At 38.9% G+C, this 14,210-nt stretch overlaps 1 protein-coding gene across 1 annotated transcript in view; it reads right to left on the reverse strand.

The window, feature by feature from the left end:
* Positions 1-1,182: 1,182 nt before the first annotated feature.
* LOC113128885 (sphingosine kinase 1) overlaps positions 1,183-14,210 on the reverse strand; it is a 36,455-nt gene continuing 23,427 nt past the window's right edge. The window contains exons 3-5 of the mRNA XM_026304508.2: positions 13,835-13,929; positions 12,690-12,805; positions 1,183-5,183 (exon numbers count right to left, since the gene is read on the reverse strand). Coding sequence (XP_026160293.1) covers positions 4,295-5,183; positions 12,690-12,805; positions 13,835-13,929 — 1,100 coding nt within the window. The 3' untranslated portion in view covers positions 1,183-4,294. The remainder of the gene's footprint in view (positions 5,184-12,689; positions 12,806-13,834; positions 13,930-14,210) is intronic.

Genomic DNA, 14,210 nt, shown 5'->3' on the forward strand with positions numbered 1-14,210 from the left:
GATATATAACTACATACAGTATATATTTAACACAAACCTGAGTTCTAACAAGTCACGTGGATGCTTAGGGCATATATGTACAAAATGCTGAGTATGTATTGTACCTATGATTTCTTTTTTTTTTTAATGGTTTGCTTTTGTTCTGTTAAGACAAATGTATAGTGATGTATTAAACTTTGCAAGCAGTACCATAGACATGTGGTTTTTATTATTTGGATCCAGGTTAGTGCTTTTCATCAGTGATGTGAAAGGTCTGATGCTGTTTTATTGTCAGCAAATCCTTATTATTCCTTATCCTAGGAATCAAAGCATGGACATTGTGCTTATGTGGATTGCAAACGTATGTTTAAGTCCATGCTGAAATTAGTAAAGCAGTTTAAATATTTGACAGGAGAACAGCTCTTCTCTGCAGTCTGGCTGTCTACGATCATGCTTTTCTGAGTTTGGTAAGTTGATCCAGAAAGTTAAGGCCTCTATTCCCTTTGTAGGCCAGGCATAGAAAAACTGATTCAGCAGAGGGACAAGGTGTAAACTGGAGTAAAGCTTCCACTAAGTTTATTGCCTTGTTTCAGTGCACTGAATGTCATTCTGCACCACGCCCAAATATACCAGGGTTTTTACAAAACATACATTTCTGCATTTTGTTTTATATATTGGACATAGACCCTCCTATTGTCTTTGGGTCAATGTGAATTACTTTCAAAAGTGAATATGTGATCACTTTGGTTTTCCTCCATATAATGAACTAAAAATGACATGGATGGTTCCCTACTATAAGTGTAAAATATATGTAATGTTGGAAACAAGTTCACTAAAAAATTGATGGGTAAAGTTGACGCAGGAGGACAAAAGGTGTGTGAAAGGTGTGTCACATTTACTACCCATGTCATTTTTAGTTCATTATATGGAAGAAAACCAAAGTTATCACATATCAACTTTTGAAAATGGGTCAAAGTGACCTGAAGACAACAGGAGGGTTAAAGTTTGATGATAAATATTTTAGAGTAAACTTTTAGGGCCTGTTTGTACGTTTGTCTTGGCAGGATGACTGAGCACTCAACTCATTCACTTCAGGCTTCATGGGTTTATCTGTCACTTCTGGACCAGAATGGTTACAAGCTTTGGATGAAAGCGAGAGCAATAACTGCTCAACCAAGCTTCATAAACCACACCAGATAAAGGTTATTTTATTACATTTTATTTATTTATATTCTGAATTTAAAAAGACTACAGCAGAATGATTAGATAATAGAAAAATTACAGACATTTGTCTAAATGGAAAAATAGATCTCTTCGAACAATTCAAGCTTTAGTGTGCAAGAAAAAAATGACTATTTTCCCTTCACCCTAAACATTTAAAAACATATGACAACAGCTCAGAGGCAGCAGGTAAAGACAAAAACAGCAAATCAACAGTCAGACAAAGTGAGATTGTTTTATCCTTAGGTCGCCGACAGGAACATTAGGTCCTTCAACACTGGTGTTTTTTTGGCCTGATTTCGTTTGGATTTCCAGTCACACTGATCTGTTACAGTAATCGCACTCCAATTTCTTCTCCATAGAGAAAAGAAAACGCCTCCCTGGTAGTTACTGATGAGGCTGTTTAACAAGTAGCTATGCAGGACAGACGTGATTTGACTGAAGCTTCAGTTTTGTCTTTCTCTGTATCAGAGATTTAAAAACAGTGGTGGAACAAACAAAACAACAGTGAACTGATTTTCAGCTGGTAGCAAATGATAATTCTGTCAATGCACCACTGTGTTCAAACCACTGGGAGGCAGCATAATCAAGGCACATCAAACAGTTAAAAGGGCCACTGCATCACTCAGAAGGAAATAAAGCAGAAAAATAGATGACTGGTCTGTGCACTGAGATGTCAAAGAAGCAACTGTGTGTTTTTATATTAAATTTATTGGACCCAATTAGGGGAAACCACTTATTTCCCTGCTTTCTACCAAATTTTCTCATGAGTTACTGGATATTTTCACAACTTAAGACCCCCTACATTTTTCAAATACAACAATCTCTGCAGGAAAAATCTCAGATTGTAGTGCCACAGACCACATTCTCCCCTAAAATAACAGCAAAAGCAGAGTATCAAGCATATTTGCAGGTACTATTTCCACCATATGTGCTGAATTATGTAAACTGAAATTAGTACCTGCACATCAGTTAAGTAATAAAGAAAAAAAAGATGACTTCAATATTCCATGAAAAAAAAAAAATACAGTTGTAAATAAGTTTTGCTCTTTCATAATTCAGTTCTTTAGAGTGTCATGGTTAGTTGTGCCACGTTGATGAAAACACAAAACATGAAAATCACTGCATTTTTACTGTGGGTAACATCCAGGTTTCGAACTGCAGCTGTTCTTATTATTCATATTTGAAATGAGACCGTGCTCATCTGTCACTTTCCAACATTACAACCAGACAATGGTCCCTCTCTTTTTCTCACAGCGTCAGGACAGTTTGCTAATGCTCCCAAATGCTAATGCTTCTTGTGGTGAGAAGGAAGAATGAGGGCGCCCTGTCAGGAACACAACGCTGCCTACTTCATGCAGCATTTAACAAGTCAATATCTGCTCCTCCTCCTCTGCCTCCTCCCTTCCTTCCCCCCTCTACACCCATCACCTATGTGCTGTTTTAACCAGATCCAAACCCCATTGTTTAAGGCCACCCAGTGTTCGTTCCACTTGGACTCAGGTGGGATTTACACAGAAAATCTTATACTAGGCTTTTTGTGTCCAAATCTGATTCTGAGAAATAAATGAAACAAACCTTATTCAATTCAATTCTAAACGTCCAATCTGAATCCCAAACATTTCAAAATAATCTGACTCCATTGCCTCTGTAACCTAGAACCCCCTATAATTATTTCTCCTGTGTGACTCAAAGATAAAGACACCCAGGTGAAAGTCTCTGTGTGTTTGTGTGTGTCTGGAAAGCAGCTGGTGCCAGACACACACACAGGCCTGGGACTGCTCTGCAGAGCACTGCAGTACTTAAAGTATGGATGGATGGATGAAAGCAGGAGAGAGAGAGAGAGAGAGGAGTAGTAATTTAGGATGTTGGGAGGGAGGATGCAGCAGAATCATTTTAATTAGAAAAAAAAAGTGAAGATATAACTAGTTCAGATAAATCTGTTCTCAAGTAGAAATGAAGGTAACAGCTGGTTTAGGGACTCAGGATGAGGCTTGAAAAGATTTTAAGGCAACAAATCTGATGGTGTCTGGGACTCTGGTGCTCAGTGTGAAACAACAGCACATGAAACACAGGAGCCTCCCAAATACCTTTTGAATGAAGGAATAATTAATTAATTATATATATGTTAAAAAAATCCTTTTTATATTATGTGCTTTGTTGGGATTTATGTTATTTTGCTGGAACACAAACTTCAGCAACGAGTGAACTATTGTCCCAGACTCAACCTACTGTCTGCGTTTGAGTCGTGAAGCCTGATCACCATCACTCAAACCAAAGCAATAACAGCTACACGACATTTACTGCATTTCACAGACACACACACACACACACACACACACAAACACACACACACACACACACACACACACACAAACACAAACTGTCTCCACTGTACTGCAGAGAACCAGTGAAAGCATGAACCCAGTCCTTTGCTGTTGCATAAGCATCTGTAATTCAGGCCAACATGTCAGCTTCAGCACAAAGACATACCCTCCATGCTTCGATAAACGAGACACTAGAGGCTAAAGATGGTGATGGATTTCCCTACAGTGAAGGCTACACGCTTTATGATGACGAAAGCTAAGGTTACATGTGTCTGTAATGTGAAGCTGACATTCTTTACTACAGTATGCTCCAGTGTGGCTATGGAGACCCCAAAGTGTTCAATATTAAATAAAGAGAGGTATCAAAGAGTGAGATTATTCAATCCATTTTAAAATCACAGCTCATTATGATCAAACTGTGTCCTGTTTCTTGCACTTTTTCAAATTTTCCAGCAATTTTCTTATTTCTAAATTAAATTTTCTAAAGTCAGATCTTATATTACAGTTTCAATGCCATTTGTCATCAGAAATTAGGAAGCCCTGTTCATTTATTTATTATTGAACACTGGCTCTGCTTGGCACTTGTTTGTCAATGACAATTTTCTGATGACGCACGAGTTTCCTATGTCTTCAGTAAAAAAAAAAGTCTTACATTCATTGCTTTGCTCGTGTATCTGGAGATTTCTGAATGGAAATGCTAAAATGTCTTCACTAAATGTCACCGGCCTTTACCAACACAGATGAAAAGCTGGTGCTGTTGATTCGGTTCATCCACTGATTAGTCTTGCCAGGCCCCTGTGCACCTCTGCTTGCACTGGCCCATATTCCACCACTTCTCCGTCTACTGTCATAATCCCTTTAGGTGAATATGGCTCGAGCCTGAGTGCCCGCACTTTGGTGTGCACCAGATGTTGACAGTTAGTGGTCAGATGTGCACCCTTCTCCATAGCTAGCAACAACCTCAGCATTGCAATGCGTGAAATTCCCGCTCTAATGTAGAAAAGATGCATGATGCCTTCATCTAAGGTGGCGGCCGGTGCTGCCAGCAGGTCCTCGGCCAGGTGCGACTGGTACATGGCCAGCACGAGGACGAAGTCTTCCTCTTGCACCACCACCCAGTCACTGGGCAGCGGCTGGTCCAAAGGCAGCAGCAGGGAGTCGGGTGGGCCAGGGAGACCTTTGGTGGCGCTATGGGAAGACGTGCTCTCCATCCTCCTCAGTTTGATGGAGTTGTTAGAGTGGCAGTAGTTGTGGTAGGTGTTTTGGCAGGGAGAGACTCTGGATGGGCAGCACAGAAGAGAGGCTGGACCCAGGGAAGAAGCCTGATTGGGGCACTGCAGTGTCATGTTGTTTTTCACACCTCTCTTGTTGCTATAGTCCTCAGTAGCGGGTAGGTAAGCCAGCCTGCCCCTGTAGACTCGCAGAGAAGCCAGCCTCAGCAGCGTGCCAATGGTGAACCGGACAGCCCCGATGTGACGGTACTTCTCACTCTCTATGTCGACATCTGCTATGAAGCCCCAGGCCAGTGAGAGGAAGGAGAAGAGACGAGGGCTGGAGGAAAGATGGATGGAGACCAGGTCGACGGGAGACACCAGTCCTTTACAGAGAAGGAAACCACAGCTGACCAGGAGCTCTTCACCTGAGACTGGAGAGGCTCTGCAGGAGGAAACAGTGATGGAGGAGGATGAGTGTCAGTTTGCTGCACAAAACACCACATACACAGGGTAAAAATGATGCTCAGCTGGTTAAATCATTACTGGGAATGAGGTTTGTGTTACATTACATTATTATTTACAAGCAAGTACTGAATGCTGGGTAAGACGTAGCGTTTATTAAGTCATGACAAACATGCGTCGATTTGCGTGGATTACGTCGATGCGTCGCACTGTTTACGTTCAACCCAAACTATGGCGGGTTCCGTTTCCGTGTGAAACGGGACTTTATCTGGAGAAGTGTGAGTGTGTCCAGACTAAGTCGTAGAAAGTGTGAGTTCTTTAACGAAGCCCCAATAAAAAGTTGTTCTGCGCTTTGTGAGACTCAAATGTCCGACGGTCCCGCCACAGCAGCTAGCGTTAGCTTAGTTAGCTAACTGCTGGACCAGGCTCAGGAAAAACCTCCCGCGGCTCTTCGACCTCAAGACGACGAGACAGCTGAGTAAGTATTTATCAAAGTCAAATAATCAGGTAATCTGAAAATAATGTGGATTGACATAAAAAAATTACCAGTGGCCTTATTTCAAAGTTAATTCTTGACTAGTTGAGAAGGGAACCAACACAAACCCCAGTGAATGAGTAACTTCTCTGGAGCTTACAACCACGTTGCATGATCTTCATTGAGAAATACTCATAATTGCATATGTTCAGATTTTTCTGAGCACAAAAAGTCCATAACCCCGGGCCCAAAGGGGGGCCCTAAGCTGTAGAAACGGTGTTTCCAGATGTATTACCAAAAATTGCTGGCCAAATTTGAATAGTCACAATAAACTAGAAAGTGTTTCCTTTCCAATAATACCAATATAACCCTTAAAATGTAAGTACAACAGCTAGTTTAATTTGGGTGTGCAAAAGGAGGGTAGGTAACTGTTTAAAGCACCTAAAGTCCAATGATCTGAATCTGTTCCTTTGGTTTGTATAATAATATATCAATAATATATATATATATATATATTTTTTCAGTTTAAAAATGTCAAAACATAGTGAAAAATGTGGCATATTTAAATACCATTTTGCTCATTAACAGTCCAAGACACGGGTGTGGTAAATTATTTTCATTGACATAAAAAAGAGAGATGAAGGTAGCAAATTATCACACTTTGAGAAACTGGAACGGTGTACCACTCCTCTAAGTGGGGAGAGCTTTCAAAGTAAGACACCCAAATAAAAACAGGAAGGAGCACTTAATATTTTTGGGTTAGGAAGTGGGTCAAGGTTTCTGTGTGTTTTGGTGAGTGAGCTATAAGAGGAATGTTATACAATACAAGACTAACTGAGCTTATTGTGTAATCTGGGGAGAGACTGAGGTAGAGGAGGGTGGTTCAATGAATGGTGATGGCTGAGGGCACGGGATCAGTGTGGGTCAGGGAGGGGGTGGGTTCAATAAGCCAGGAAGCTCGGGGACAAATCTTGGAAGTAGGAGAGAGTCAGTTTAGTAGGGGCCTTCAGACATGACAGGCCAGTCGGACAACAAAGACAACCCCATCTGGGAGAATGGAGATGGGGTTGAAGGTCACGATAACACCCTTACACACACACCCTTACACACACACACACACACACGCACACACGCCTGCTGTTACCACCCACAGCCAATTACAGTGATGACTGGATGTCTCAGCGGAGTTCACTGGCTGTGGCCCTGCAGCCATCTCCATACTCATCATGTTGAATTTATTCACCAGTCTGGATATCCAGAGAAGCTCATCTACATGCCTGTGACTTTTGTTCTTACCATTGTCAAGTGAAAAGGTCAAATAAATGGAGTTTTTTCAGTTTTAGGGGGAACTACTATTACTTTGCTTCATTTCTCTCATACACATTAGTTATGTTTGTGATTTAAACTACATAAAAATTAACAGTGATAAATTTTAAACTTAAAATACAGTACATTATTTAGAGCCAGTATGTCTCGACTGTTTTGGCTTATGTTGTTGTTTGTTTATTAGTACCGAAGCAGCATTCACAGTATTGTTACCCTGTGTCTTTATTTCTGTTGGGATTGCTGCGCAAACAGCAAGCCCAAGATATGTTCTTCATTTTTTCTCTTTATTTTTATTATTCCGCCGTTTTTCAGTCGCTGTTTAGTCTTACACCGTACACCGTTTTGACGATATCTTTTATATTATCCGAGATATTCCAGGTTTTGTTGGAAAAATTTCCCATAGAAATGAATGGGGAGAATGCTCAGATCCTCTTTAACTTTGTCCTCTTTCAGCTTTAACAGTGTCAGCATACTTTCAGCTAGAAAAGGTCAGAAGGCATTAATCTATTAACATTGTATTAAGCTTTTTGATATCTTTTACGTTTTTTCTTTAATTGCAGTTTACGTTTTATGTTTTTTTTGGGGCTTTTTCTGAATTTTACATTGGTGTGTATGGGAGAGAGCTGAAGGAATTTGAAAAAAAAAAAATTTGAAAAAAGCTGAAGAGCAAAAGCTAGAGTGCATGATGTCATCAGTGACATCATCAGCTTTTTTCAAATTTTTGTCTGTTTTCTTCTCTTCTTGTGTAAACTGTCAGCTTAATAAACAATTTATATATCAAAGTAGTAGAGATTTTCGTCTTGTCATCATTTTTTGGAATATCTTCACAAAAAATGGATCCGTCTCTTTGTTGAAGCCTCCTGGCACTGTTAGTGAAGGAATTATTTTGATAGGTCTTATAGTTTTTCTGTATTCCTCCATTTTGTGAGGTGAAGTTTTCTCAGCTTCTCTATTCTGCGTGTGTAAAGTGCTGTGTCACTGTCACTCCCCCTCACACTCTGGGCTCAGGTCACCATAGCAACAGCTCACACAGCAGTAGCAGGATCACAGCTGCCTGTGGTTGGTAATTAGACTGACTGGCTGCCTAATGTCCACTGCTGTTACACATGGGGACCATTCTCAGTGTCAGCCTTGTTTTTTCCAAGCAGGAAGTGACAATACTTTCACAATAAAACTGCAGTTATTTACAGGAAGTGAGTGCACCTATTCAAAATTAAACTTAAGCTTTTAATTGAAGGTCATGTGAGTGCACCACAGCATGCTGCACTTTCAAAATAAAAGCCTTTTCTCTGGATTCTTTCAAAATAAAAGCCAGGAAATAATAAAATGAGCTAAAAATGGACTTTGGCTATTGGCATACATCTTTAAACACCGACTTAGTATGTTTTCAACGTCAACCATGGTGTATTTTCACAGGAGGCTGTGTCTGACCTTTCACAATAACAGTCTGCAGTTACATGTAGGAGGTTATAACACCTTTGTAAAGTATAATCAATATTCAAAACAAAGTTATGATTGTAATCTAAGATTATGTGACTCCTGCAACACTTTGTCCTTTCAAAATAAAATCCTTTTTATAGACTGATTTCAAAATAAGTCAAACTAATATGAGCTTAAAATGAATTTTGCCAATTGGCATACAGCTTTAGACACTGACTTACGATGTTTTCAATGTAAGCCATGGTGTCTTCTCCCAGGAGGCCATGTCTGGCCTTTCACAATAAAAGTCTAGTTATTTGTAAGAAGTTATTGCGCCTTTGTAAAGTACAATGAATATTCAAAATAAAGTTAAGATTGTAATCTAAGGTCATGTGAGCCTCCTTCAGCACTTTGTCCTTTCAAAATAAAAGCCTTTCTGTAGCATTTTTTTCAAAAATAAAAGCCCTGAAACAGCAACATAACCTTAAAATGGACTTTTGTACTTGGCATACAGCTTTAGGCACCAACTGAGGCCATTTTAATTGTCAGGCATGATGTCTTCTTCAGGAGGACATGGTTGACATTCCAGAAAAGGTTCCAAGAAAAACTTACTTAAAAGCTAGGAAATTGAAATATTTGCTCTTTTCCAGCACATTTTCCCTTTTAGCGTTTTGACCAATGCACGTCAGTTTATTCTTTACTCAAACTACTTTCATTCCTTCAAGTCTTCCCTTTTTTCAGTCTCTGTTTTCATCTTCTCTTCTTTATAAGAAAACCTTCCTTCAAATACTGCTTTGGTTACACATCATTTACCTTCTGTATTTTTCAGCAGTATTTATCAGTTTTAAAACTACACTATATAGTCTTTCTACAATTTCACTTTTTTGCTGTTTCATTCTTCCCTTTTTCTTTCTTTAACTCATATTTAATTCCTTCAGTTCTTCCTTCCTTCTCTTCTATCCTGCTACAGAACTTCTGATTTAACTTATGACCCTTTTATATTTTGCATTTTGTTGACCAATACATACAGATTTTTCTTAAGCCGAATTTGGTTTAAGAAATTGAGTTTTCATTGTTTTGGTGGTACTTTAACCAAAGTATCAGTATTTCTTTCACCACTATTCAAAATAAAGCTGAAAATCAAATTTAACATGTTTTGCTCACAAAATAGATAAGTTCCAACTATTTCCAGATCTTGTCAATAGGCTTTAAACTTGTGCAGTGACTTTAAATCACCAGGTGAGGGAGACTCACCCGCATCAAAGTGTCTCACCTGCCACTTCAGAAACCATCTGTATTTAGCCCCATTGATGATGTTCCAGCTCATGCTCATTATGTTTGTGTACAGAAACACATTAAGCCCTCACTCAGCGAACCTGTTCACTGCATTGCATAATACTAGATATGTTCTAGCTGTCGCTCGTTTGATCCACGCAGCCCTGGTGAACCCTACATTCAGCTGGGAATAATACCAAATAAAATTTGGCCTGGGCCACTGCAGGGCAGCCTGCAGCAGCCAGAGAGAAAGTGACTGATGTTTTCTGGATGCCCCGGGTGTGTGAGAGGAGAGTAAACAATACAGAGTCTGGTCCCTTCCTCTCAGTGTTGCTACCGCTCTGCCTGGAAGACCATTGTTTTAGAAGCTGACTGGCAGATGCAGTTGAAGCAATGACTGAATGGGGTTCTTTGGTAGACAGAACATCAGTGTAAGGTGTTTTGTTTGATTTCATTTGATTGTTGTTAATTTAATTTAGCGTACCTAGCTTAGTATCCCACTAAGAAAAATACATAAACATACCCAAAACAGCTGCACAAAGGCGTTCAGGTTGCTAGATACCAACCAAAAACCTAACTACACTAACTGTACTTTTACACTTAGTGTAGGGAAAGGGAAAGATGAAGCTTAATGTGACTTACAAGCAGTTGAAGCTTGAAAGCAAAGTGCCTCAAAGCACTTAATGAGATTTGACCTCATACAGATGACCCACTTCAGTTCAGAATCACTGATTGTTCACAGGTAGTGACAAGCGAGATACAGCACAGTTACAATAATCATGGCACAAAAAGTTCATTGGGATCCTGTTTGTATTTCTGGCTCCTTATCCAGTGGAGTGCAGATGAACTGATACTACAGTATTCTTTTTAACCATCATTGCTATTTATAGTCTGCATCTTAAATACCTAAACAACCAGAGATGTCCCCAATGCTTTTTATTGATGACAGGCTTGACAGTATTTCATGTAGTACACTTTTAAGATTTAGTTTAGTTTGTTTTTTTTAGTTTAGTTTATAAAAGTATACCTTTAAGTATACTCTTGGTGTTAGCGTAGTAAACGTTGGGTACACATAAATCATATCTAAATTGATTTTGTTGATTTTTGAAAGTAAAAGCCACGGCTGTACAGATATGAAACTAAAATAAATACAGACACTCTCTGTACTTTTAAGACTAGACTTGAAACGTTCCTCTTTAACAAAGCGTATAGTTAGGGCTGGCTTCAGGCAACCCTGAACCATCCCTTAGTTATGCTGCTACAGGCCTAGATTGCCCAAGGACCATCGGTGCACTGAGCTCCCCTGTGAGCTGTATATTGCTGATGTGCAGTTACTGGCCCCACCAACATACAGTGTTTCTCTCTGCTCTATCCACTCACCCCAACTGGTCGAGCTAGATGGCCGCCCAAACTGAGCCTGGTTCTGCTGGAGGTTTTTTCTTCCATTAAAGGGAGTTTTTCCTCTCCACTGTAACCAAGTGCTGCTCATAAGGGATTTGTTGGGTTTTTAGTTTTTGTAAAGTGCCTTGAGATGATCTGTATTGTGATTTGGTGCTATACAAATAAAATTGAATTGAATTGAATTGAATTAAATCCCAGGCCAGTAAATTGTTAATCTCCCAAATATCTGATATCAGTTTCAAAACTTGTGTATGAGTTGGGCCGTAGTCTTCACACACATAAATCTTATCACTCTTACCAGTGTCTGCATTCTTATGCACACTATGCAGCATGTAGTACCCCAAAAAACGTCTACAGTAAAACAAATAAGTAATGTCCATGCTTTGTGCATGAATTTCTAACTTGCTACGGCGTAAACCCTTACCTAGTTTTTTTTTACGTTATTGTGTTGGATCCACCTCTTGAGCCTCACCCTGTTGTATTACTGTTTATCCCCCATTCTCTGTTTTCCCTTCTGTCATTGAGGTTCTCCTTTCTATTCATTGTTCCAGCTGAATTAACATCAAATAAGCAAATCATTAATAATTAATTCAAATGAGATAAGTGCATTTTACAGGGGCACACCAGGAGACAAGAACATGTCATTCATCAGACTCAAGGGGGATTATTATTATTCCATACAGCATGCCCTTTGTTTGAAAAGCTTTAATTGTAAATTCTGTATATGCCTAGCCTATGTTCTTTATAGGCTAATTTAGACTATAATTACTATCATTGGAAATGTGACCTTTTCACCAAGGTGACCTATATGTTTTTTTTTCTGTTCAACAAGGCTATTTTTCCTAAAAGCTACTACTGGACTTGTAGTCCAGAAAATACAGTAAAACTATAAAATTGACTAGAATTGCTTTTTACTAATGGCGAAATTTGTGTTTTGTTGGTCATGTGTGGTAAAATATAGGTAGCTCTGCCTGACAGAGAATAAGCTGATATTTTTGGACTACTGTTTGGCTGTGTCTCCCATTACATCTGATTTAACACAAAACTTATTGGTATGTGGTATATTAGTACTTTAGTTACCAAACTGGTTAGACTGTTTTCTGTGGAGCACTACACAGTGTTTGTTATGACAATAATATTTTACAATGCACAGTTTGGAAAAAAATGCAGTACCTGCAATAATGAACAACTATTTTCACTATTGATTCTGAGTCTGACTGTTATCGTTAAAATGTAAGAACAGTGAAAAACATTTATAGCACATGGTGGGAATACATTCTCAAATTTGAGAAGCTGGAGCCAGCAAATTATTGCTTGAAAAATGACAAACATCAAATCAGTTGCCAATTTGCCGATTAGTTTTCTGTCAATCAACTAATTTGCTAATTGTGAAATCACTGAAGCTCCAATACAGAAAATCACCTATTTCTTCATATAGCCAGAAAGCCTTGGGACATACAGTATCATAACTACACCAGCATATTTCTACTGTATAGGCTAGGTCAACTTTAATGGTAATGGAAATGACACACACAGTGTCAGAGTATAAATAAAACATTTGTTTTATTCCTCAAACTGCATGTGGCTCACCCAGAGTAATGATGTATGGATGCAGCCAAGGCGTTGCCTGATCCACCTGGAAGGACACCCAGCGGGGTCTGGATGGCATCCTCCCAATCTGGTCTTTCCAGCAGACCATTTATCACCTGACAGGCACAGAAAACATACCTTGATTCAGTAGACAGACAGACAGACAGTCACTAGGTAGTGTCTTCTAGCAGTAACTGAAGAAACTGATCCATCACATATCACGTGGGGCTGAGTATCACTATGGCAATATACCTTAACACTTTTTTTAGTGCCAGAATGTGTTGTTCTGGTTGGCATTGTTAAAACCAGGCATATTCTTAAGTCTTTTTAAATTTATTTTTAAACAAATATACACTAATTTAAATTGACAATTTTAGACTTTATTTAGGCTTAATTCTGTTTATACTGCTGCTTGTATTAACAGATCTAACCAAATAATATAGTCATTTTCTCATTTAACAGAGACAACAGAAAAAATATCAAAGAATAAAATATTGTGAATTTCAGCATAAAAAAGAAACATAAATAAAATGCAACTATACTAAGCCCTGGTAACAGGCAGGTGTGGCATGGAAAACACTTTAAGAAGTGATATGTAACATTACCACCAGGCTAGTTAATACATGTAAAATATATTTAGCTATTTATATGAAAGTCTACATCTGACATCTTTTGGCATGGCTATACTTCCAGTTACAATGATATAGAAGGGAAAAACATTTTAAACTAGGAAATAGTTCATGTTAATCAATTATAATAGAGTATTTTTTTCCAACTCTAAATGCTAACTCTTACAAATATTTTTCATAGGTAGTTATTGTACATTCGTTTAATTTATTTTGTATATTTAAGAATTTAAAAAACAATCAGTAGTCACGTCAAGCACAGCAACAGCAGAGACTGTGCTGATTGAATTTAGTAAGGACATAGGTTAGTGATGGACATAATGCTCTGAATTCATTGGTTTCCAATACATTTTTTTATTTATAAATGATAATGTTCATCTGTGTGCAGGGCAGCAGGAAACGTCAAATTACAAAAGTCTGTAATCGTCCATGAATGTCGACTTTATTTTCCTACTGTAAAAAAAGAGCAATTCAGTCGTGTGTTTGGTTTTTCTTATTGTGTACGTGTGCAGTTTTTACCTCATACAGAAGTCCATCTCCTGACAAGATGGCTATTGCGTCCCACTGCGACAGGTCAGCCTCTCTCACGAGCTCGCGGGCGTGGTTCTGTCGCTCTGCAAAACACACACATAGATGTAAAGTGTGTGCTCATGCAGGTGTGTCTTTCCTGTTTGAGAAATCTGGAAAGTTGGATGTTCTGCCTGCTATTAGAGAAATTTGTCCTGTCAGCTTCCTCTCTCCTCAGAGAGGTCAGAGGTCATGGTCAGCTCTCATGCAAGTGTGGCCGACTGTGGGAGTTTGCTCCCAGTAGCTGCTCATTGTATGTTCCAGTTTAAGTCCAACCTGCCCTGTGTTTATGTGCAAATAAGAGATAGATTTACACACAACAAACACG

Source organism: Mastacembelus armatus, chromosome 1, assembly GCF_900324485.2.
Source record: "Mastacembelus armatus chromosome 1, fMasArm1.2, whole genome shotgun sequence".
In the NCBI taxonomy this organism is placed as follows: domain Eukaryota; kingdom Metazoa; phylum Chordata; class Actinopteri; order Synbranchiformes; family Mastacembelidae; genus Mastacembelus; species Mastacembelus armatus.